General features: G+C 51.1%; 1 protein-coding gene and 1 long non-coding RNA gene across 3 annotated transcripts; both read right to left on the bottom strand.

Moving 5' to 3' along the window:
* Window positions 1–1,004: 1,004 nt before the first annotated feature.
* Window positions 1,005–16,493, bottom strand: LOC110341630. 2 transcript variants are annotated; one of them, XR_002383595.2, is made up of 5 exons: window positions 16,367–16,493; window positions 15,997–16,127; window positions 9,942–9,997; window positions 3,739–4,915; window positions 1,005–3,241 (listed from the first exon to the last, which is right to left on the bottom strand). It is a non-coding gene; the product is annotated as an uncharacterized LOC110341630 (long non-coding RNA). The 2 variants fall into 2 exon arrangements; XR_002383596.2 differs by lacking the exon at window positions 3,739–4,915.
* Window positions 16,494–21,640: 5,147 nt separating this feature from the next.
* Adra2a (adrenoceptor alpha 2A) lies at window positions 21,641–25,436 on the bottom strand. Its single transcript, XM_040742818.1, has 2 exons — window positions 24,811–25,436; window positions 21,641–24,718 (listed from the first exon to the last, which is right to left on the bottom strand). Exon 2 carries the CDS (start codon window positions 24,424–24,426, stop codon window positions 23,029–23,031), a length of 1,398 nt encoding a protein of 465 aa, XP_040598752.1. The 5' UTR covers window positions 24,427–24,718; window positions 24,811–25,436; the 3' UTR covers window positions 21,641–23,028.
* Between the last annotated feature and the right edge of the window lie 1,003 nt (window positions 25,437–26,439).

The raw sequence follows: 26,439 nt of genomic DNA on the forward strand, positions 1-26,439 counted from the left end.
TTTTGATGATGAACTATACTGTGGAACCTCGAGTGAAACAAATCCTTTCCTCTTCCAACTTGCTATTGGTCATGGTGACCCATCACAGTGGTAGTTACCCTAAGACAGCGTGCTGTTGAGATTATGTCCAAAATGTGCACCAGTTGGCTTTCAGCCATTAGTCCCATCTCTCTGGCGCACTCTGAACATACAGAGGAGATACATGCCAGGACCCGTGTCAGATGCCCAGAGGGATCTCAGACCAGAATGGGGTAGATGCTGAAAGAACTCAACTCCGAGTTTATCCAGGAGATGCTGTGGGAAAACCTTCCTTCCTCCGTGGAGGAGGTGCTGGGGGGCCCAGGTGGGTGGGATGTACCTTGTCATCCCTGTGAAGCATCTAAGGCAGCTCTGTCCTTGAGGAAAGACATGTCCTGGGGATACTTGGGGTAGCCTGAGCTCCTTCCCCACTCTGTACATGCTCTTTCTGGGGACTCGTGATCCTCTTTCCCTCCCTATGAGCCAACTGAGGTTTGACCCATCTAGTTATGAGAGAGATAGGAGGCTACAAGGGAGGCTTGACAAGAAAGGGTCACCCTCTACCATGGCTCAGATATGTCCCCAAAGCTCATAAATAAGAACGTCAGCCCCATGCAGTATTGAGAGCTAAGAACCTTGGAGGGATGACTGAGTAACACAGCTTCTTCCTGATAAACAAATTCCTCCACTTACGGACTGGTGGCTGCACAGGTCACAAAATCAAACTCTCTCTGGTCACGTCAGTCCTCCCACCACGTTACAATGTAGCAAGAGGGCACTGAGGAGACTCAATTCCAGTTCCCGGTAGGATGGCCATGCTCCAGGAGATGTAACCACGCCCAGTTGAACTCAGTGGGTTATTAAAAAAAAAAGACACAAAGTGAGGAGGAGATGGGGTAAGGAGTAGGTCTGGGAGGGATCAGAGAAGGCATGTCAGTAAAAATGATCAAAACTCATTGTTTGCATATATGAAATTCTCAAAAAAATTAGTAAACATGTTTTATTTTAAAAGAAGGTCCACAGATGCTAAAAGATTCTTTTATCATGCTCTCGAACTTCCCAACTTCCAGAACCACAAGCTTAATAACCTCCTATTCTCAGATATTTTGCCACAGCCACAGAAACAATGGATCACCATAGCCTCCTCCCTGTACTTTCAGCTGGTAGGATGGGGCTAGACAGGGCCAGAGCCAACTCCAGGAAAACCTAAGGCTCAGCCATCGCTGCACACTGTCAGTTATCACACAAGTCAGCAGCCACTAAAGGGAAAGAAAACAAGAAGCCCAGTGAGGCCCTCATGTGTCACCATTTGTCCCCACAAGCCGAGGATTTGGCTGAGGAATATGTAAGAAATACTTCCCTGAAAGCTAGGTGTGGCCATACCAAATGTTCCTCCACTGGAACCGTCTCCCCATTCTTCCTTCAAGGTCCAACTTGTTCGGTGAAAGCACCTGTGCCCTCTCCCAGGAGCAGGCCCTCTCTAGCCTCTGGTCCCCTGATACCTCAACAACACCCTCTAACACCTGGCTCAGGTCCACCAGCCCCACCCCAGGCTTCCCAGAAGGCAGCTCGGCTCTGAAGGCAGCACGGTTTCACCCTGCCTCTTTGAAGTTTCTGAGGTACACTCAATCACTGCACATCAACCGCTTTCATGGCAGGCTGGGGCAAATGAGAATCAAAGTTCGAGTCACTTAAGACTGCGATGTGGTGTCACACACCTGTAACCCCACCACTTGGGAAACATGGGCAGGAGGATTGACAAATTGGAAGCTAACCTGTGCTACACAGCAAGTTCCAGGAGAGTCTGGGCTATAAAATAAGACTCCAATGCTATTCTTTCCCAAGTCACTTTACAGTGCTCCCTGAAGCCCATTCAACTCCACAGGGACTCGGAGAAACCTTGAGTGACCCCTTCAGAGAGCCAGGGGCCCTGCTGGGTGACAGTGTCCCCAACCACCCCTGCCTTCTACTGGCTGATGATATAATGAGAAATGGCTCGCTGTGACTTTAGTTTTCTGTCTGTAGGGCCACGGGCAATGATGGAGAAATAAACAGAGTATTCCAAGGAAACCAATGCCACGGGCGCAGATGACCTGGAGACAGTCACAAAGACCTCACCAAGGAAGCGAGCGGCATGCTAGCTGGGTCTTAGATGGGAGGAAAATGGGAGAGTTGTTTCAGACCCCAGAGACAGCACCTGCAGAGACAAACGGGTAGGAAGGGACTTTGAGTTCAGGACATGGTGAGGAAAAAGGTTGTTGAAAGGCAGGCAGAAGGTGGGGTCTGAGTTTTGAAGAGCCACATGCATAGCTGGAGGTTTCAGGATTATGTTCATGTTATCAAAAGTTCACTTCAGAGACTGAGTGAAGGCTAGCCCACTGTGGAGGGAGTAAGGCCATACAATAGATACTGGACCCCTGGAAAAGAGAACAGATCTTTTATTTTAGACATCTACTGACTACAAACTGGATAGTTAGGAATGAGGAAATTTAACTTATTCCCCCAAGCAAAGGACAACAGGGACAACCTCACTTTTATGTCCCAACGGCAGTCATTGCTAATCAACTGTAGCACTATCTATGCTGAGTCTGGCCTTAACCACAGGTGGACACCATCTTTAACCAAGGTAGCAATTGTCTTCAACCAAGGTGGCACACAAAATGAAGATTGTTTTCCATCCTTGCCCTAGGGAAATAAAGCCCAGTGTTGACATTATTCCAAACTAAACAACATCAGCTAGATAAGATTCATGTAAAAGTTCCGAAGAATTAAAATCCAAAGTAAATACAGGGGTGGAAGGGGAAGCTTGGGATTAGCTTCACTCCACTTCAGAAGACTCATATGGTCACCTCTGCACCAGACATCTGGAAAATGCAAACAGTTTCAAGGCTCTACCACCGCCGCGTTCGCCTTCCAGTCTCCATTCTCGTCCGCACCAAGAGAGAGGCAGAGAAATCAAGTTGGGATCACGGTCCTGTGCCAACGACATGAGTTGTACCCTAGCTGGGAAAGAGCTACATCTGTCTGACCTTGTCCCCCCATCCTACCCCAGCCAGGGATTCTGGGACGACGCAGGGCCCCAGGGTCGAAGACCACAGCTCCATGCTCTTGCTCTCTCCATGCAGCTGTTGGCAGACAGCTGGACAAGCAAGCAGCAGCAGAGTCTTTGATCCTCCCTTCTCTCCGTCCAGGCCTGCACCTCCTTCTCACATCTCAGCCTCACCTGAGAGAGCAGAAGGAAACCAGGATCAGGCTTGCCTGGGTGGAAGGGTCATCACCACCCAGTCCCTAGTCTGCTCAGTACCTGGTACCGGGTGAAGGAGCCCCCCCCCCCGCCATGAACTCCCTCCTCCTACCCTGGCAGGGTGCCACAGACATGCACCTGTTTGCTGTTTGACCTCAGACACAAAGCCCCAAGTGGTTATGATCGTCTCACAGTCTGAACCCAGGCCAAGCTTGAGGAAGAAACCAGCTCCTACATATGACAGCAAACCAGTGTCTGTGGGGCCTAGCATTCCTTGGCTCCCAGAGGAAACCTCACGGGGACCCACCATGGAGGAGTGGCCTAATCCAGTTACGTCCTTTGGAGACAACAGTCTTGCCCGTAGGCTAGTCTGGGGGAAGAGTGGAGACGGTGACGGCAGAAACGACCCAAAATGGACGAAGGGACTTAGGGTAACTTGACAGAAGCAACACTCATTTGGGAAGAGGGAGCCTCACCTGAGCAAGTGTTCCCACCAGAGTGGCCTTTGGGAAAGACTGTGGCACATTTTATTGATTGATGATTGACGTGGGAGAGTCCGGCTCACTAGGGTGGCGCCACCCCTGGACTGGTGATCCTGGGTGCCGTTCAAAAGCAGGCTGAGCTGGCTGTGAGGATCGAGTAAGACAGCAGAGCTCCTCCATGGCCTCTGCATCTGTTCCTGCACACAGGCTCTTGCCCTGTTGGAGCTCCTGCCCCAACTTCCCCAGTGATGGCCTGTGATGTGAGCTCTCAGCCGAAGTAAACCCTTCCATCCCCAAGTTGCTTTGGGTCGTGGGGTTTAATCACAGCAATATTAACCCTAACTAAGGCAGGGGCTCCGCGTGCGCTGATGTCATTCAAACCATGATTCACTAGCTCCTGGTATCCGGGTGACAGGGGCTGGCCCTAGCGCAAGCCTTTTTGAGAGAACCAGGGGCCCGGAGGAGCATCACACCTTCCCACCAGGCAGCAGGAAGCCTGTTGTTCAAGTCAGAAGTAGAGAGTGAAGTTCCTGCTGTAGGAAGAAGTGCTGCGCCAGCCCATCAGCCCATGTCTTATAATGTGAATGCGAGCCGTTGCCATACAGCCTCATGTCCAGTGCTTGGTCCCCAGCCGGCGGTGCCTCTTCAGATGGTGATGGAGGCATTCAGACATAGGAGCTAGCTGGAGAATGTAAGCTCCTGCAAGCATGACTTTGACATTAGACTGGGCTGGGGCTCCATGGCTCAGTGATTAAGAGCACCCGCTGATCATCCGGAGGACCTGGGTTTGATTCCCAGCACCCGTATGGTGGCTCCTAACAGTCTTTAAGTCCAGTTTCAGGCAAACTAAGGCTGTCCTCTGGTCTCTGCAGACATCATCGTGCAAGCGGTACATAGACATACAGAAAAACACCCACACGCACAAAATAAAAATTTAAAAATAAATAAATGCAGTTAGACATGATTCCTGTGGTGGTTTAAAAGGAAACAGCCCCCATAGGGAGTAGCATTATTAGGAGGTGTGTTCTTGTTGATGTCTCACAGATGCTCAGTGTGGAACAGTTCACTTCCGGCTGCCTGCGGATCAAGATGCGGGACTCTCAGCTCCTTCTCCAGCACCGCGTCTGCCTGCACGCCACCAAGTCCATGACAGTGGACTCAGCCTCTGAAACTGTAAGCCACCACAACTAAATGTTTTCCTTTGTAAGAGTTACAATGGTCATGGTGTCTCCCCACAGCAATAGAGACCCTGACTAAGACAGTCTCCATCCTTTCTCTGCTGTCTGCTCTCTGCTCAGTGTGAGATAGACAGTCTCCTACACCACAAGGTACGGATGCCGCCCTGTTCTTCCCCAGGATGTGGGCCCTGGACACTGTAGATCAAACCCTCGGAAACCCTGAGTCAAAGAAAATTACGCCGCTCTCTTACGCTGTTACATTTCTGTGTGGTGGTCACATCACAGCAAAGTCTAGCATGCTACTCGAAGATTCTACAGTCTTGGAGCCCCGGCCGCACTCAGTCCAGATTCCCAGAAATCCTGGTCTTTGACTAATGTCACCGCCCCCCACATGATCCCAGCAGGCCCCCAAATGGGAATAAACCATGTTTCTCCTGTGTGAAAACTGACACAAATATGAAAACAGAGGAGGACATGGGGATCCCACCCTGTCTGCGCTGACCCCACTGAGTTAAAGGGAGTGTGGGAGTTTCAGAGCAGGTACGATCAACAGTGAATTGGAAGAAAGCTGGCTTTTTTTTTCTAATGGAACTAAAAATAGTGTGAGGTTTTCAGGGACTGGGATATTGCTTCAGGATGTGGCTACGAGACAGTTTTCGCAACAGTTATGGGCCACTCAGAAGCCTGCACAATGACCACCGCTGCTCCAGAGCTGAAGCCAGGAGAAGGCATGTGTGTGCCGACCCCAGCCTCTGCTCTTTCGGCATCCCTCCTCCTGGCACTGAGTTGCCCACATCCTGAGTCCCAGTCACTTTACAGGCAACCTTTCTCAAACTCCCCCCACACCCCCGAAGCACCTCACCACCCAAGAGGAATTTGCAACGGGAGAGAGCTGTCTGAGGTAGACACCTGTGGACGCCTCTGCAAGTATGCAATTCCCTCTAAACCTGTCTCGGCCAAGAACTCATGGAAATGTCTTTTTCCCCTCCCCTCCCCCCCCAAGTTCAGGTTTCCTTTTGTGCTCAAAAATCAATTTCTCGTAGTTACTTTGTTACTCAAAAGAAGAGGGCCCTGCGCCATCAAGAACCCTTTGGCTAACTAACACTGCCAGCCGGGGAACCCTGAAGTAAAACTGTTCTATGTGCCTCAGTCTCAGAGGTCCTCTGGTCCTTGAGGCTCATTGCTGACTCTTCCATCAATTCATTCACTTATTCACTAAGCGAGGACTCCAGGATATGCCACGGAGAAGCCCAGCCCTCCCTGGGACTCAGTTTATAGAAGTTTATGACACAAGGAAGCTGGGTGTCATCCATATCCTTGACAAGTGCTCCAACAGAGTGTAACCAGAGGGCTCTGGGAACCTCATGAGTGAGAAAGTTGGCAAGCCCCAGAAACCACTCAATCCCTTGTCTGTAAAATGAGCATAATGGCCATGCGGATTAAACAAGCCCTCATTAGAGCAATGGGAAGTTCTCACCGCGGTGCCTTCCCGGTCCTAAGAGTTCACTAAGGGTTCACTAAGTGCTGCATATTTCCTCGAGACCTGCGGAATGGCTGGCATAGAAGTGTAGGGGGGACAGGAGATAAATGTGTGCTCCAAGCAAGGAGGCCTCACGCTGAAGAACAAGCAGTATTTCTTACACAGGTGTATTCACTCAGAGAAGGGAGAGTATGGTGATCCTCACACGATCATCCCTAGCCATTGTTCCCTGGCAGGTTCCTGCAGGAGGTGCCCAGGGGTAGTTAAGCCCCTGCCTTTTCCCAGGATGAATGGCAAGGGTGTCTGGTGGTCTTTGCCATGTGGGATCCCACAGACCTGAGACAGACTGAAGAGTCCTATTTTTTAGTTCACTCAGGAATGACCAGATCTCTCCCCTGGCCCTTTCTGCTATTTTACTATCACTCCTAGGGCGGCTGGGGGAGGGGGGGATGGGACACAAAACCACTGGAAAGGCCAGCATGGAGCAAGCAGAGAAATGCAGGCCAAAGGACATTGTAGGTACCACAGGGTAATCACAGCTTCGGCATATCACCCAGTACAGCCCAGACAGCTCACTGGACTCCTGGCAGGAGCAGATGTAGGGGATGGGTGTTAATGGGGTACAGTTGGGTGGGGATCACAATGGGGTGGGGGTGATGAGGTATAATGGGCAGGGGTTTTGGTGATGCTGTTCCATGGCTACCCATACTGGTTCTCACTGCAATGAAACAGTTCCTAGGACTCGGGGATTTTAGTGCCCCAAACCAGGACAGTCTGAGGCAAACGGACATGAGCTGGTCACCCTGTAGATCCCATATGGTGGCCTGGAAATCCATCCTAACTGACTGCCATTTTCTCCTCCCCTGCCTTCTACCCCACTGCCCCTTCAGCCCCCAGGGATCCCATAAGGGGCGAAACTGAGGTAGCCTGGGCATGTATGGGATCTGGGCAGAAACTGGGGTACTCTGCCCCCAGTAGGTCAGAATGGTGGTATTTATGGCTCTCGTGGTACTAACAGATGCCCTGAGACAACAAAGCAATTCTTTTCCTCCTGTCGCCACTGCTCTCCAAGAGGTCAGAGTCGTGACACTGAACCCACCACTGGCCCGCCAGAGCTCAGTGGGCCCCTCAACCTGGTGTTGGCCTGCTTGGACAAGTGGACCGGAGTCTGCAGAGGGTGCCCTTGACCAGGACTCAGGTCCACCCGTGCTAAGAAATCTGAGGGAGTCCCCAGGGCCCTGCCCAGCTCTCTGGGGTGCGCCCTGACTTCGAGATTGCAGCAGGCTCTCTGCCATCCCATTAGAGGGACATTCTTTGGTTTCAATTACCAGTCTCCACTTGTATCCTGGTCCGAGCTTGAATGCCAGGCTATATTAGGTCATGCAAGCCAAGCCTGTCCTTTCTCATTAGCTGCACCCGTATTTTAAGGGGTAGTAGAAACAGGCATGATGTCAGACAGCAAGGCTCTCTCCTGAGCGACCATATGTCACCTCCATGAATATGTCACAGGTAGAGGTTCAAGAGCCCATCGCGTCCGCCAAAATCTGGGACCAGTTCTGAGGTCAGGGATAAATCACTGCATAAGCCTAAGCCTGTAGGGCTCATGCTCTCAGGTGGGGTCCCCATCTGCTCTGGCTACTCTGAAATGCACGAAGGTAAAAGCATGCTGAACATCTGCTTTCTCATGGCTCAAGGTGGAAGGACACTGTTGAGAGGATCAAATCAAGCACCGTGGAGCAGTCCCCCCCGTCTATCCTAACCCTGCACAGACCCACCAGCAGTAATTCAGTTCCCATGTCTTCTGTTCTGTCGTTGCTACTATGGAAGACACAGACCATCTACACGGTGGTAGCTTCCTCACTAGATTTAATCAAGGAAAGGGGGCAGGAAGCCCGTTTCCCAGATGAGTAAACCAAGACTGTGAATGGCGAGGTGATACCATCATAGAGGCAATGTATGAGAGGAGGATCGGTGCCTTTCTCACGGACATAGAAACTTGGTGTGTGGTCCAGGCCCTCCTTTCTGAATGGTCTACAGTGACACCCAAGGACATTGGCTTCCTTTCCTCGATGTATACCCCTAGAGGAGAGGAGTCATGGAAGTGCCTCTGTATTTAACTCTGTCTCCTAAGCTTACAGAGCTTAGGGCAGGGGCAGGGCAGAGACAGGGAAAGCATTCAGTGACTGTCCACTTGTGGTCAGTCCTCATCTGGCTGGGTGGTGGTGGCGGCGGCGGCGCACGCCTTTAATCCCAGCATTCGGGAGGCAGAGGCAGGTGGATCTCTGTGAGTTCGAGGCCAGCCTGGTCTACAGAGCGAGTTCCAGGACAGCCTCCAAAGCCACAGCAGAGAATCCCTGTCTCAAATAAAGCAAAAGAAGGAGGAGGAAGAGAAGGAGAAAGAGAAGAAGAAATGCTGATGAGCCATGAGCTTCCTTCTTAATCAATAACAGAGTATGATGCCAGTGTACCCAGGACTATGGCTGTGGACCGGCTCCCAAGAATGGGTAGCAGTTAGATTAAAGTGAAAACAGTGGGGGTGGAGACCCAGGTCAATGTAGCCATTTGGGAAATATCCTGGATCTGCAAGATCCAAAAAGGTTGTAGACAGTGGAATGGAGCCACGGATCAAACCCTTGTGATTTAATCATCTCTGGAGATGCTCTCAAGGCACACCAGAGGTGTGTTTCTACTAATTTCCTAGATGTCTCTCAATCCAATTAAGTCAACAATTGAGATGAGTCATGATATTGTCCAAACATACATGACAAGTGGGGTTGGTGTAGAAGAATGAATATACTTGGTAGGCAAACCATGGATGTTTACCATGGAGCATATGACAATGGTTCAATTTGTACATCATCCCCAACATACACATGACACTGATGAAATACAGACAGAAGGCAGTCATCTTACTATTTTTGCCCCTGTTTCCTCTGCCCCAGTGTGGGGCAATTTCTAGAAGTACAGCAGAAAAGCTGTGGACATGAAGAAAGTAGAACTAAGTGTTCTACCCATGAAGAGCTTAAGGTCTACAGCCTACTGAAGAGGGCCACATGACTTCTGCCTTCCTCCTTTGGTTCCCACAGTCTTTCCCCAGCATAGTACCTGCTCAGACCTCACCAGAAAAGCTGGGACCAGCCATCTTGCCTTCTATGTTAAGGCTCAGAAACTGGGTAAAGGGAGGAATTACCAAGATCTTCACCACTGTTGCCAGGACAGAAATCAGGGCAGCAGTGTCACAAAGCAAGTATCATCATCAAGAGGAACCAATACCCATAAGACAATAGCAAATGCCAAGTCCAAAGCCTGGACAAGTGAAAGCAACGACAGAGGTACAGAGATCACATAACAACCAAGGCTGCAGTATGACAATGTGAAGCAGTTGAGTTGTGAGAGGACCAAGATAAGCACTAAGGACACAGAGCACAGGCCGTAACTGTCCACCAATGAGCAGGAGCAGGGGTGAGGAGGCCCGGACCTTGCCAGATCTGGGACACAGGACAAGTGTCCATTCTCATGTGCCCAGAAGGACATCTTACCTGTATGCTGTCCTCCAGCAGGCTCCATGGTGTTGACTGGCTGCACACAGAGGAGACTGGCAGGAAGAGGAATAAGAAGCACTGAGTCATATGAAACAGTCCATGCTGACCCCTTCCTGGTGCTTGCTACCAAGCTACCCTCAGAGAATGGAAGCCAGGTTTATCTGTGGCAGAATAGCACTACACTGATGGGGGAAGTCCTTCTGTGTATATGTTCTCTATATTGTCTTACTGGTTGATAAATAAAGCACTCTTGGCTAATAGGGAAGCAAGATAGGTGGGACTAGGAGTCAGAGAGGATTCTGGGAAATGTAGTCAAGAGTGGAGAGTCGCCATGTGATCCCAGGAGGAGAGGGCACAAGTCTGGCATTCTTGGTAAGCTAAGACCTTATAAAAATACATGTTAGTAATTATGAGTTAATAATTAAGTCAGAGCTAGCCAATTAGAAACCACAGCAAATGGTCAACAGCTTTATAATTAATATAGCATGCTCTGTGTTCATTTGGGACTGACGTGGCTCTGGGACCAGGCTGGCAGGAAGAATACACGTTACACTACACTGTCACGCACACACGCGCGCGCACACACACACACACACACACACACAAAATGCATAGGCTCTATACCCATGAATTTAACAACTATGAATCAAAAAGTAAAAAATGTTCAGACAATAAACTTTATCTGTACTAAACATATATGTGTTACTGTTATTCCTCAAACAACAATACAATAATTGTTTTTAATATCATTAATATTAAGTGTTAAAGATAATGCAGACAAAAATTAAAGCCCATTGTAAAATTATACAGATTATATACCATTTTATATAAAGGAATTGAACAACCTCAGGATTTGGTATCCATACAGGCTCTGGTATCATTTCTTGCAAATTTGAAGTGATTGCTTTACACACAAATGCATTTATGCACATATATCTGCTGCTATGTTCTCTTGACACCATGCACTCACATATGTACCCCCAGGGCCTGTGGGTGTGGAATCATTGTAATATGCCCTAGGAGAGGCCATTAGAATGTTTTCATTGTGTTGCTAATACAAACAGCATCATGGGAACGGGAAAGATGTCTTAGGGCATAAGGTGCTTGCTGTGCGAGCATGAAGACCTGAGTCTGGATCCTTGCACAGCACCCGTGTGAAAGCCACACAGAGCGGTGTACACCTATCAGGCCAGCACTGGGGAGATGGGGTGAGAATCTCCCAGCCAAAGTGACGGGCTCTTGGTTCATTGAGAGACCTGACTCAAAAACTAGAATGGAGAGCAAGAGGTGCGCCCAACATCAGCTGCTGGCCTCCAAGTGTGTGCTCACACACATATACACACACCCGTGCACATGTGTGCACACCCATGCACATTCACACTATCACACTAAAAAGGAGTATCAAAGATACCTTTGAACAGACATCCCATTTTCTTTCACGTCTTAGTGTTTTTTAGGAACATGGCAATGAAAATAAATGATGTAAGCAACATAACCCTTTTTTATTCATCGCCGCATTTCTTTCTGGGCCGTTGTATATATCCTATCAGCAACATCTGAACACACGCATTCTTAGGGAGAACACACGCATTCTTGGGGAGAATGCACGTATTCTTAGGGAGAACACATGCATTCTCGGGGTGAGCACACGCATTCTCAGGGTGTCTTTCGGGACATTGGCACCGGGATGCAGGCAGATGCCAGCTGTGGCCATCTTGTTACGGCCACAACATTCCAAGCACTGGATTTTATGATTCCTCTCTTTCACCGCAACTTCGTGATCCCCCCCTTTTTTTTAATTTACTGCTCTATCAAAACTCACAATTGTTCTCTGATTTCTTTCTTATATTGCTAGAACAGTGTTGTGTTGCCCAGATGAAAAATGTTCTCCCTTCCTCAGGTGTCAGCCCCCAGCAAAGACATCAAATTCCCCTCATTATAATTAGCCCATCGCAAACGTGCGGGATACGAACTTCTTCTTGATGATGCTTCTTACCTCTTGTCGTTTCCCATTGTATTTGATTCCTTTCGGTGGCGTCACTCTCGTTTGTGATAAGCTTTCATGTTCGTCTTCCATCCTCACAGAAGCTCTCAACTCTTTAATACACCAAAGTATGTCTTCTCTTCACACTGGAGACACTGTCACCCGTCCTCTTTGACTTACGGAAAATTTCATTTTTGTCACAGAGATGAGGTACAGTCATTGTAGGAAAATATTTAAATGTATGCAAGAAAAAATCGGAATAAAAATTACCCACAAGTGGATTTTGTAGCACTTCACAGGCAGGGTTTGTTTTTGTTTTGTTTTTTGAATACATGTAGCAGGGTTTTCTATACTTTGTAATTAATTAATGAGATGTTTTAATGGCCTGAGTAATCTTGTGATGGCTGGGCAGGTTAAAGCACCTCGCTTGCCTGGTGTACTTAGGCCTGTGGAGGCCTCGGTAAGGAGTAAAGTTTGCTGCAGTCTTTCCTTTTGTCTCTTCTCTCAGAGCACTGAAGATGGAGCCTGGGATGCCACACACACAGCGGTCACTCTGGCATCGCACTACAAACCGTGCCCTTACTCGCTACTTTCTAGTCTCAGAATGAAGCATGCAGCGCGTACCCATGAGCTTTGTTAATTTCTACGTAAGATCAAAGTTTTGATGTGCAGGTGAATCCCTATTTTATTTGTTTCTATTAGAGATGGCTATGCCATCCACAAATATATAAAGTCGTGTATGGAAAACTTTTGTTTACTAAGGTTTTAACGTTTTTCTTTCTATTTTATTCATTCATTCATTTATTTACATCCCAACTGCAGTTTCCCTTCCTCCTCCCCCCCCCTCCCCCTCCTCCTTTCCTCTTCAGTCTCTCTTTGCCTCCCATGGGTATCACCGCCATGGTGTATCAAGTTGCAGTGAGATCAGGCACTCCTGTCCTATCAAGACTAAACAAGGCAACCTGCTGGGAGGAAAGGGTCCCTGAAGCAGGCAACAGAATCAGAGGCAGCTCCTCCTCCCACTGTTCGGAGTCCCACAAGAAGACGGATCCACACAACGGTAACACGCGTGCAGAGGGCCTAGGTCAGTCCCACGCAGGCTCTCTGGTTGTTCAGTCTCTGTGGGCCCCTTTGAGCCCAGGTGAGCTGACTATGTGAGGTTTTTATGTGACGTCTTTGACCCCTCTGGCTCCTGCAATCCCCCCCCCTCCACCCTTCCAAAGGATTCTCAAAGCTCCACCTAATGTCTGGCCGTGGGTCTCCGCATCTGTTTCCATCAGTTTCTAGGTGAAGCCTCTCTGACAATAACTGAGGCAGACACCAGTCTATGGGTATAGCATAGCATGGTTAGGAACACTTGCTCAACTGTGTGTGTGTATATCAGCTTTATTTGCAATAGCCAGAAACTGGAAACAACCTAGATGCCCCTCAACCAAAGAGCGGCTGAGGAAAATGTGGTACGTTTACACAACAGAGTATTCCTCGGCTGTTAAAAACAATGACACAAGGAAATATGCTGGTAAATAGATAGACTAGAAAAGATCGTCCTGAGTGAGGCGGCTCAGACCCAGAAAGACAAACATGGCATGTACTCCTGCGTAAGTGGACATTAGCTGTAAAGTAAAGGATAATCGTGCTACAATCCACAGACCCAGACAGGCTAAGTAGCAAGGAAGGCTTGGGGGAGGGGGATGAACTCGTGTATCTCACGGCGAAGGGGAATAGAATAGACACTGTGGGTGGATGTGGCGAGGGGACCTGGGTTGGGGTAGGGATGGGAACAGAAGAGATTGTGTTGGGGGAGGAAGGAGGGAGAGGGTACTGGAAGAGACAACTGGAATCAGGGGCATCTCTGGGATGAACTAGAAATCCAGTGCAATGGAAACTCCCAGGAATGTATGAGGGGGACCCTAGATAAGACTCCTAGCAATGGGGGATTCGGAGCCTGAACTGGCCATCTTCGGTAGCCAGGCAAGACTTCTAGTGGAGAGACCGGGACAACAACCTAGCCACAAAATCTGTGACCTGCAATTTGTCCTGCCTTCAAGATATGTCAGGCTAAAGGTGGTGCAGAAATTGTGTGAGTGGCCAATGGATGACTGGGTCCAGCTTCAGACCCTCATCATGAGAGTGAGCCTGCCCCTGGTGCTTCCTAGAAGGCCAGGACCCAGAGGCTGGATAGGCCAGAGACCTAGGATAGAATCAAACATGACCGGCAAAAATAAATAAAATAATTAAAAAGTCAATGAACTTATTCCTAATGTTTTATCATGTTTATTTACCCTGTTTCAGAAATCCATGCTTGATACTAGCTCCTGCACTCACATGCCATCATTGTCTCTGAAAAGTTTCTATACCCCAATAAGCCTTTCCACCGATGCAGCAATCTAAATCAGACCACATCAAACCGAATTAGAAAAAGCCCACGTTTAATGGATACAACACTTCCCGATGGCCTTCCAGTCCCCCAGAGAGGAGACACAAAAGGAGACCAGAAAAACCACACATCTGTTTTCTGAGGGACAGTTTAAATACCTGTGGGAGTGGTCTTGAGCATCTCTGGGGGAGGGGTTAGCCTTTGGTGGGCTTTCTGAGATGCAGTAGGGTTTGAACGGAGATGGGGAGGGGGGGGTCTTGGGTGGAAACTCTACCACAACATCCCAGACTCTTTGGGTACGTGGATGCCAGTGACTGGGGCAAAGCTTTTATCATTAACAGTTTCTTAAATAAATTTGCTAATTAAATGCAGAAAACACGACTATGCGCCAGCTGAAAGAATAAACATATTTCAACAACAAAAAGGCATTACCCAAAATCCCTCAGTCTGAAGGTCATCATCACCAGCTTTTGTTGTCACTGTTTTGTTGTTATTGTTGTTGTTGTTTTCTCTGTGATATCACACTTGGCCTGTATTAACCAAGAGTTTTCTCTTTGGAAAAATAAGGGACTGGAGAGGCAGCTCAGCGGGTAGAGCACTTGTCACTCAAAAGTCCCCATAGCCAGTTCCCACATAAGTGCTGTACAGACATGGGACCGCCTGTAATCACAGCCCTGAAAGGCATTGACGAGGAATAACTAAGGACTAAGGAATCACTAAGTCAACCTGGCTGGCAGTCTAGTGGGAACCAATGAATTCCGAGCTCAGGGAGAGATACCCATTCAGCAAAGAAAGTAGAGAGCATTTGGGGAGGGCAGTGGACGCGGATCGATGTCCCCCACATGCATGAGCACACACGCAGCCACACACATGCAAGCGCACATGTACACATGCAGGAAAAACACCGCACGAGCTGTCGTTTCCCCAGGAGGGTTTGTTTTCTCTTTCCATATGTGAAACGGCCCGCTGTGTGAGTGCCGCAGGGTCAGCGCCCCGCTTAGACAGGACTTGACTGTTTCTGCTCCCTCTTCATGTACCTAGCACGCACTCACAACGCGTTACCACAGCAGTCTGTGTATCTGCTCCGTCACAGAGAAGGCAGGGCCTATGTCTTTTTCACCCTGGGCGACTAGAATGGGAGCAAATGCACTCTGGGCGCTAACAGACGTCACTAATGCTACCGGGCAGCTGTCACTAATGCTGCCGGGAAGCTCCTTAGGCAGACACTGCACGAATTCTCTCTCCAGGATGCATTGCTCTGTACACACACACACACACACACACACACACACACACACACACACGTGCCATTTCACAGATGAGTAATTATCAAGAAACTCATTATCATTACAGTTCCCTTCACTCCCCTTTATTTTGTGTTTCTTCTCAGAACATACACCTGCCCAGGCTTGGCGGGGAGCCTGGGACAGACACTAAGCAGAGAGTGACTCTGGAGATTGTCCCTCACCAATCCCAGAAACTGTGGATTCATAATGCTGGAGGATGGGTGGGAGGGAGGTAGAGATCTCCACTGAGATCCCCTCTCCAGGCAGACCTACGCTTGTTGGAGGGAGCAGAGGATGAGCATGTATGAGTCTTCAGGCAGAGCAACAAGAACCTTGTGGAGGCAGAAGTGTCATATCCAGGAGACAGGAAAACCAGCCTAGGACCATAGCAATCAAAGTACTGACCTATTCCAGGAGCCCAGTTTTCAGGGGCGTTTCATTACAAACCCTCTAGCCAGCGTAGGTCTTGTGCAGGTCTTGAAGTTCATCCAGTCCACCCTCTCACTCTGTTGGGTCTTGCAGGGTCTCGCAGCAGGCTGTGAGAGAGAAAGCCCAACAGCTCAAATCCCTGCTGTGAATGCCCTGAAACACTGCTCTAAGGGCTAAGGCAGGTCCCATGCAAACCTGCCGAGCTAGCCTCTCTACCTGGAACGGTTTCCAAAGAGACTGGAGAGGAAAAGCCAGCAGCACAAAGCAACCCCATGGGATGCGTGAAGCCCCCAACCCAGCACCCAGCCTAAGCTCAAACGCCAACAACTTCTTGTTCAACTCACACCTCGGGAAACTGGGGCCACACCAGTTCAAAGCCAAAACGCCGCAGGACCTAGACTTCAATTCGGGTATTTCTGATCCTAAGCCTAGCTTCGAAATGGCTGCCTGGGAAATGCAGATGTGCCCGTTTAGGTCTTATTGTTAATCTAACACAGCCTAGAGTCACCTGTGAGGCTCTCCATGAGGAATTGTCTGGATCTGATTCGGCTGTGAGCATTATCTGTGAGGAGTTATCATGATGGTTACTTGATCCCGCCCATTGTGGGCGTCACTGTTCCCTGGGGAGGGAATGCTGAACTGTTTAAGAATGAAAAAACCTAGCCGAGTAAGCAAGCAGCAAGGATATGTTTGTTTTTCTCTACTCTTGACTGTGTTAACCTAAGTCTTGAGTCTCTAAGTAACTGCCACACTTCCCTCGATGATGAACGATAACCTGGGATCATAATCCAAATAAAGCCCTCCCTCCCCCGGGTTGATTTTTGTCAGTATCTGTGTAATGGCAACAGAAGTGAAACCAGAAGAGCATTCCCTCTCAAGCCTGAGCACCTCTCTGCAGACTCCTGGGAACGTCATCCCATCCAATCAAGTCTCAGGAGAGAAAGAATCAGGTGCAGGCAGAGAAGCAAGTACAGAAAGCTATAGGGAAGGCTTGTCCCAGAACAGTGAGTTGTCTGGTTGGGAGCAAAGTAGATAGAATATGCCACAGGTTCCCTAAAGTCCTTAACAACAAATGACTCTTCTTGAGGAGTCTAGACAAGGATGAGACCCACATGTGTGACTTATCAGATCCCAAGAGGAACCCTGGGCAAGTACTTTTGCCCTTTCCAGCCAATCGTGACCGTGACATGCGTGCTCTGAATATCCTGCCCACATGCTACCACCTTACCCTCGCCCAACACTGCCGGACAGCAGATAGGCTGCAGAGGTGAGGGAACAGAAAGGAAGGAGAAAATACCAGTCCTAGGATGAGTTTTTCACATCACCAAGGCCAACGGGTAATTCTCCAAGAGGACTGTTGTTTTAATCACAAACAGGGATCTCTGAGACCAGGAACTGCCCTGTAAGATGACTGTTCACAGAAGTAGGGACAGCTCTAGGTCAGCACAGAGCTCGGCACTGCCAGCTGGGTGACCTCTGCAGGAAGAGAGGCCCGAGGCCTCCCTGAGTGTCATCCCATCAGCCCCCTAGTGAAGCCACTAGCATCCCTAGCTCGGGTGACTGTCACACACTCCTCATCAGTTTCCACCCAGTGGCCACAATGATTGTTCCAAAAAAAAATTCAATCATTTCCCTCTGTCATCTAAAAAGATCCCCATAGCTCCCACTGCCTCCAGGATAAAACCTTTCACTAGCAGCTGCCTGGTCTGGCCCGCCCCCCCTCCAGCCGCCACCCCCACCTCCTCACCCCCCACCCCCGTTCGCTCTCAACACCACACCACCCTCCCAGGGGAAACTTCCTTTAGTTGCTCAAGCGTGAGACTCCCTGTCCTGTCCAGCTCCTCCTCCCCACACCTCACCTGACTCCTTCCATTCTGTCCCTCAGGCAGTGTCCTTCTTCTCCCTGCTGGGAGCCTGTATCCCTCGTCTGCCACTGTCCCGAGGCCATTTGTATCGGTCTCTCTCATGCGCTTCATCCAATGCGGACAGGAGAGTATAGATTTAGTATTTTATGTCATCTTAAAATGGATCAGCAGAAAAGCCCCCGGAGATCCTGAGCCAAGTGTCCTTGGAAACACCAGTCACTACAGTGTGTGGAACACAGCACACCATGTCACCAGAAGGACCTGTCCAAAGTACATTACATGGACTGGATATATTCTATTTGTGTATTTAGGAATACACACACCTACACACACCACCACCACCAACACAACAACAACAACAACAATTAAAGAAAAAAAAGTCCATGAATTTGAAAGAAACAAATAGCAAAAAAGAAAAAAAAAGAGAGGGTGGTGTGTGGAGGGGTTTGGGGTGAGAAAAGGGGAGAGGTGAATAATTAAATTATAATCTAAAATATTTTAAGGCGGTATATAAATGATAAATAGATGAATAAATAACTGGTCACAATTAGTGACAGGTATATGAAAGATCTAAAGCTGATGGCTTTTTGATGATGTTTGATAGATAACGGATCGATATTTAGATACATGGAGAGACCTGAAATACGTTTAATGATTTCCACAGAACACATGTTGAAATAACAGTAGACCAATCAATGAGTTTCCTTTTGCCAGCCCCTCAGTGAGATGCGCTCAAGGTCACATAACCAGTCAACAGCAAAACTGGGACGAGAAAACCAGCCCCCGGCCGCGCATCTACTTTCTTCCCAACAGGACCTGTTCCCTTTTCTGTATCACACTCCACACCCTACGATTTTTGTCCATTGAAGGGATTGATGTTATTTCCAAACCAAACGGTGGTGTTTGTGACTCTGCAGTGGCATGGCCTGGCTGCCATTACAGGCGCGCCCTGCACAGAGGATGGTGTTTCTTGCCAAGACAGATTCTTGGAACCACATGGAGATCGTCAGAGCCCAAGGTAGGGTACTGAGGGCAAGCTGGCAATGAGCCCTGGTTCCGGAGAGATCATGATCCTGGGATCCCAGATAAGGAAGACTTCCCTTTTAACAGGTATCTTGAGTAGGCACAGGCTGTTGAAATCAAAGCCAAGGTCTTGGCTGGGCCTGGGAGTCCACGACCTGTCAGCTCATCTGCCAGAACCATAGCCAATCGCCCTGTCCGGACCTCAGCCAAGACTCGGAGCCCAACCCTCATGTCCTCTCCAAATTCTTCTTATGTGCCCATTATTCCAACCCTGCCATGCTGCCACTGTTCTCTGGCCTTGTAACACGCCACATGGACACATCTTGCCTTGCTATGCAACTCCAAAGCTCCCGGAAGGTGGCGAAGACTCTCTGCTAGCTCCCACTGGAACAAAGGATGACCTCGCAGTGCACGCTGGGAAGGAAGAGCCGTCCTGCAGGGCCCAGCGTGGCTCTAGATGCAGAGCAGGCACAGAACGGGTGTTTGGGACTTCCCAGCAGCCTTCCACACCCTACAACCAAACAGAAGCTGTGCTAGAGACAGGTAGAGAAGGAGCCTGGGATGATGCATAAGCAGCCAGCTCTTAGGACCCCAGCTTAGGCGGTGTGGGAACTGAGGGGCACAGGCCACATCTGGGCTCTCCAGCTCTGATTGGATCGAGTCGTGCAGAAGGGAAAGCCTGAACCGTGGTATTACAGTCTCACCTGAGCCCTTGAAGGAAACCCGTGGGAGGTGGCTGTGCAACTGCCTAAATGAAACTAAGGATCCTACTACCCTCCCCCAAGCCCGCTGTCCGCACAGCAAAGGAATCCCGCCAGGCCTCACAGTTTCACACCCCAAGAACACTGCACGAAGTAGTGTCAGCTCTCTTGGCCCAGAAAAGAACCAGGGACTATGGGCGGGAGATGTGGAGCCATAGCCAATCTTTTGTTCCTAATGGTAAGATCCATTCTTCACCTCCACTCACCCCCCACACACACGCACGCACGCACACACATGCACACACACGCGCACACACCTTCACAAACTGCGACTTGAACCTTTAAAACGAACAGCAAGCCCTACTGTAAATTCAGATGCCCAGCAGCCCAGCGTGGGCTCCAGCCCTCTTGGCCTCGTTGTCTAGGCTAAACTCATGTCTAAGGCTTCTCTGCTAATGTGTTGTATGGGAGATGCCACAAGACCAAACCCTCCATTCACACCACCGCCTTCACTTTCCCCTCTAGGCAGCAACTGGCCTGTGGGGATCCAGGCAAGGCAAACACGGCTCAGCAAGCAGAGCAGAAGGCAGCCAGTGGTGAGCTATGTGTCTGTCTGCCTCGATGCCTGGCTATACAGCTCTGGTCCTGGAGGCCAGCCAAGCTGGCCTATTGTCTAGCGCTGTTTGCCTTTAGGGCAATGGGTACCATTGAACAGAAAGATTGGAGCCTGGGTTATGTAGAGTAGCAGCAGGGAGCCAGCTTTGGTGCCACAGGCCTGGGGGTGATTTGTGAAACCCCTGAAGAAGGGTCACTGGAGTCAAGGGCCTGCCTTCCCTCCCTTCTTCAGGCTTGGAGAACCCGGGTGACTACAGGACCTCCTCTAAAATCCCTTTGTCCTCCTCTCCCAGGCCTCTCAAACCTGGGTCTCCTCCCAGAGCCACCTACTTCCCACCCACCCCTGCACACACCCCTTCACCAGAGGCACGATGCCGCAAGCGCGTCCACAAGGCACTTAGCATCCACTTCTGGAGCAGGCAGAGCTGTTCCACACACAAGTTACAGGTGGCTGGACTTACACAATTTTCCCTCCCGTCAAAACCACATCCTGTCATTTGTATTTGTCTCTCAAAACCCCCTCCTCACGAAGGTCTCCCCACCCAGCTGCAGCAGGAGACCTTCCCCAGTCATGGCTAGGGCCAGCAGCTCCCTAACTCAGGGGCAGCCTGAGACCAGGGCTCCATCATCTACATCTGTGAGATCCTAAGCGAGCTACTTCCACTGGCCCGCCCCCTCAGCTGTGGGATAAGATGGGCTCGCAAGATCTCGAAGGCCATTTTGGCATTAAAGTACTATAACTTATAACCATCTTTGTAAGGTTCTTGAACCCTCAGGGGCAGATGTTGACACCAGAGGCATACAACAAGGATGCACACTTCTGGCTAGAGAATGTAAGCCACCAACTAACATATTATGTGGCTGTACCCAGCTACGGGGTAGTTACCACACTGTCTGTTAGCACATTTTACTAATGGCACACATTTTCAAGTGTACCCCAGTGTTTTGAATGTACCTGTCACACTTTGGGATAGGTACATGCTTTGAGGAGTGCATACATTTGGGGACACTTTAGGCCATGTACATACGACACACTTGGGATGCCTACACTGTGTGTGCACCGCACCTGCATTCAGAGGAGTTTCACCACAATGCTGGCAACTCTGGGGTGAGGAGCACATAGCTTTCAACCAGATAGAATGGAATGGAATATAATGAATTTACACACCCATTAACCTTGAGTAAGCCAGTTGCCCTCTGCACTCAGTTTCTTTACCTGTGAAATGGGAATAACAACAGGACTTAGCACTCTTGGAAAGATTAAAGAAGGCAGTGCCTAAAACAGAGCCTGGCATGGAAGGAACACATGGATGGTAGATTGTTACTGTGCAGGGGGCTTAAAGATAATTTTCAATGTGTGTGTTATGGATAATCCCAGAGCTCAAAGACCTGAAAACTCAATCATGAGACAGGAGGACCGCTTAATCCATGTTTATTTCACATTTGATCTGTAAACTTTATTTTAAAAAATCCACTGTCATAAGCAACAAGTGCTGACATTTAATTTTCCTTTCATGAAATGGGAGCGCAGGCCTTCCGCTGTCCGCCTGAAATACGTAGAAACCCTGCTGTAAACACCAAGTCTCTGTCCTGCTCCCTCATTTTGGCCATTCATTAGTGACAGGTCTCACTCAGCCAGAAGAGCCAGGGGCGGGGAGGCTCTCACACCTCAGAGCTCTTGGGGCTGGCAGGCCCATTTGTCTTCTCCCTATTTACCTTGTGCAAACTGTATCAGGTTTGTTTCTTCCACATAATTTCCACCCCTCCCTGTGCGGCTAAAATCAGCAGCTGAAAGATTCCCCTCTGAGTCAGCACTTTCTGGGGGGAGGGGCAGCGCACTTACAAGATAGAAACATAGGTATTCTTCTTCGAGCCTTGGCCCCCGAGGAGTGGGGAACCACAGAGTCAGTTTTAAAGTGAGTTACTGGGGCAAGTGACGCCTCAGATAATAATGGCTTTATACACAAGGCTGATGCAAGGCGCAGGCTCATTTCCTTCTGTCTTGGTCCATCGCTGTGATATTTACATAGGAAAAGGCAATTATGCTGTTAGGCACGGGGGGGGTGAGGGGGGACGACGACAATGAACAGAAACCCTGTCCCTGTCAGGAAATCTGAAAGCAGGTCCGTGTCCAAGGGACAGTCACCAGTTACTGGTGAAAAGCACTGAGAGCCACATGACACTAGAAAAGGGCTTGCATTGCAAAGGACCTTGGTCTGGACCTGGTTGAGCCGAGGTGCCCGGTAGCATCTCCACCGCCATGATTCCAACATCACACCAAGGCCAAGGTTGAGGACTTCAAAGTACGCTATCAAAAATAATGTATATTTACAGTGGGGGTGGAGGAGGGCAGGCGGGATGCCCTGAATGGGCTTTTTAAAGGAGGGAGAATAGTAATTAGCCAGGGCTAGGAAATCTTGGTTCGTTAACCCTTTGGCAGCCGTGCCCTCTCTAGTACTGCTTGCTCTTGCTCTGAAGAGCTTGGGAGAGTCAAGACCAGGGGCAAGGGTGTCAATATCATTAGGAAACAATACTGATCAGGGGTAGCCCACCAGGAAAATGGCTGTGTGTGGGGAGCAACCATAGCAACCACCATAAGGCGCACGTGTCCCTCTCAGACAGATTTTTACACTTGTAACCAAAAGTGCTCTCAAGAGCACGGGGCTCGCTCCAAGTTAGGCAGCACACAGAGCAGGTAGGTCTTGGGTTTCAGAACGCTGGGGCTGCATGCATAGACGCGCCCCCTCAAAACCCGGAACCTGCATGGGACAAGCGTCTGTAAGCAGGGCGCGTCCCAGCAAGGTTCACACGATGCGCTTTCTGTCCCCGCGGCAGAGGATCTTCTTGAAGGCGCGGCGGAAGTCGTGGTTGAAGATGGTGTAGATGACCGGGTTCAGCGAGCTGTTGCAGTAGCCGAACCAAAAGAAGAAGTTGAAGAGCTGGGAGGGCACCGGGCAGCCGACCGCTATGAGCGTGTAGGTGAAAAAGAACGGGAACCAGCACACCACGAACACGCCGATGACCACAGCCAGCACGAACGTGAAGCGCTTCTCGCGGTTCTGTCGCCCGCGCCAGCGCGACGCTTTGGCTCCCCCGCCGCGCTCCTCTCCCGGCCCCGAGCCCGCAGCTCCGGGCCCCACAGCCCCCGGCCCACGCCGCGGCAGACTGTCCCCAGGCTTCACCTGGCTCGCCCGGGTCTTGCCCTTGGCCCGGGGACCGCGTTCGGGTCTACGGGGCCCCGGGGGCCGCTCGGCGTGCTCGGACGACGAACTCTCCTCTAGGTCCAGTGCATCCCCTTCGCGCGGCCCGGCGGGCGCGGGCTCCCCCGGGGCGCCGTTAAGCTGGGTGGGGAGAGGCTCGGCCTCGGCGCCCGTGGCGCCCGCGCCCCGTTCCGGGCCCAGGCCGTTGGGCCTGCGATCGGTGCCCCCAGGAGGCGCGGAACAGGCGTCCGGACCCCGGCGGCTGGGCGGCACGCGGGTGCGACGCTTGGCGATCTGATAGATACGCACGTAGACCAGGATCATGATGAGGCAAGGCGCGAAGAAGGACCCGATGGACGAGGAGATGACATACCACTTCTGGTCGTTGATCTTGCAGCTCGGCTTGGCCGGCTGCTGCCCTCCGCTAGCGCCCTTCTTCTCTATGGAGATGAGTGGCGGGAAGGAGATGACTGCCGAGATGACCCACACGGTGACGATGATGGCCTTGATGCGGCGCGGCGTGCGCTTCAGGTTGTACTCGATGGCCTGCGTGATGGACCAGTAGCGGTCCAGGCTGATGGCGCACAGGTGCACTATAGAAGACGTGCAGAAGAGCACGTCGAGCGCCAAGTAGATCTCGCACCACACTTTACCAAAGTACCAGTAGCCCATAACCTCGTTGGCCAAAGAAAAGGGAATGACCAGCGTGGCCACCAGGATGTCAGCTGAGGCCAGAGACACCAGGAAGAGGTTTTGGGGCGCTTTGAGCGCACGGCTGGTGAACACCGCAATGATGACCAGCACGTTGCCAAACACTGTGAACAGCATGAGCAGGCCAGCCAGGCACACCAGTGTCAGTGTCACCTGCAGGGAGTAAGGGGTGGCCCGGGTGCCGCCCCCGGGAGCCTCAGTCCCGTTCCAGCTGTAGTTGCCGGCATCCGGCTGCAGGGAGCCCATGGGCGCAAAGCTGCCCTCGGCCAGCGGCTGCTCCTGGCGGAACATGAACGCGGGCGCCGGTTCTCCTGGGCCTGCTGCCAGCTGCCTTCCGGCCGGCCCCGCGTCCGTGGGTCCTCCTCTTCCTCCGGCGGATCGTCCCGCCGCGCCTCACATAGGGAGATGGCCGCAGGGAGCCCGGGCCCAAGCTGGAGGGCCGCTAGTGGTCCATGTACTGGCACCCGCGGCCCTTCCGACGCTCCGGGTGGGCGCCTTCTCTCTTCCAGCTCCCCAAACACAGACAAGTTTTATTTCTAAACGACAAGATAGAGTAGGGCCAGCTGGTGGCTAGAGATTTATTCTTCAAGAAAAGAGAAAAGAAATCATCGGTGGCCTGATGACTTGGAAAGATGTCAGAAAATTATACAAATGTATTTAAATAGACATCTATACCTTGACTCTTGAGCTGAGCGAAAGCAGGAAGTCTTACCCCAAGAGGCAGCGGAGGGGTGCTGGTGCGGGCTCAGGGTCCTGGGTCTGTCTTCTTCCAGCCTCGAAGCGATTTCCGACTTTGTCTCTGCCCCCCAGGCGCGGTGGCGCGGGCTGGGCTGGACCTCGGGCGAGGGTGCAGACTCTGCCTCCTCTTGGAGAGCCACGGGACTTCCAAAGTTGTGCGCCCTGCTGGGGCTGAGACGCAGCGTACAGAACTCGGGGGCGGCGGCAGCGGAGGGGTGAAGGGTGTGGGGGCCGCATGAAGGCACCCCCCAGGTCCTCAGGGCCAAGCTGGGTGAGCGATCGGCTCTCCAGGAGCCACGGCCAAGGCAAGGGAGGCTGCTAACCGCGAGCTGGGTAGGCACTGAGCGCAGCAGACCCGGTGGGGGTCCTCAGACCTTTTGAGTTTTAGCAGGACTTGGGGCTGAAGGCGCTTGGGGTGGTTGGGCCGGCGTGCACCGGCTGCTGGGCGTCTGCACAGAAGCGGGAGCCGCTGCTGCTCCGCGGAGCTACGGTGGACTGGTTTTATAGCCCCAGGATGAAGCCTGCGTTGCCGAGCAGCCAGCGTCAGCCCCCACGTGGGAAGCCGACCCTCCTCCGCCCCTCGCGCCTCCCCTCCTTGGTCTAGAGCCCGCACCCGCGTCGGACCCCAGAGAGTGCTGCCTCGCAGGCTAGACCGGCCTTCTGGAAAGGAGGGTACTGTGAACCAGGGGCTTCAAGAGAGAGCCTAAGGAGTGGGGAGCGGCCCCTGCTGGGAGGTGACCGTGCAGCTTCGGGCCAGCCGGGAGACAGTAGCAGACACCCAGGAGTGTAGCGATCTAGCTGGGTTCTACCAGGAAAGGGTGCCAGGGTGCTGGGACCCGAGTTAGGAGTTGCAGCGTTGCGTAGGTAGGGGTCGCTGGCGAAGCAGCCCCACCCCAGGCCTGGCGCAGGTGCTTTTGGTGGCCAGGATGAAAGGGATCCTGCATGTGCAGTCCCTATGGAACCGCTGGAGCGGAATGGACAGCACCCACGCATAAGCAGCCACGGCCTGAGTTATTCATCCTTAGGAAAGAGAAGGCCATGTGTCCTTGCAGCCATAGAGCTGTCTGCGGGTCGCTTGTGGCCTGGGGTCTGCACCGCGCCCCCTTGAACAGCGGTGGGGAAGGGTCCAGGAGGCGTAGGCCCTGAGCCGTGACAGAACGAGAGCGCACTGACACCTGCTGGCCGCTGAACGTCACGGCTGGGAAGAGGCTTGAGGCTCCAGGCTCCAGACTCTAGTCCTTTCCTACATCTTCTAAGCTCAAGGGGGGAAGAGGTGGGGGGGGGGTAAATCTAGAGTTTACTGCACTGTCATGTTTCAGAAATCGTCGAGGTGTGTGTGTGTGTGTGTGTGTGTGTGTGTGTGTGTGTGTGTGTGTGTGTGTACCTCCGACAAGAGTGAAGCTCGAACCTTCTACAGATGTGAGCGAGTCCTGTGCCGTCCTCTCTGCTTACTTTAAACTGCTGGAAACCGTTAAGCATTCGTTGAGGCATAGCTATTTTCTGAAGAGCTAGGAAAGAGGAGCGCCACGACATCATAAGTGGATGTAAGCCTTAATCACGCTATTT

The sequence above is a fragment of the Mesocricetus auratus genome, unplaced genomic scaffold (assembly GCF_017639785.1).
Source record: "Mesocricetus auratus isolate SY011 unplaced genomic scaffold, BCM_Maur_2.0 Super-Scaffold_4256, whole genome shotgun sequence".
Classification (NCBI taxonomy): Eukaryota; Metazoa; Chordata; class Mammalia; order Rodentia; family Cricetidae; genus Mesocricetus; species Mesocricetus auratus.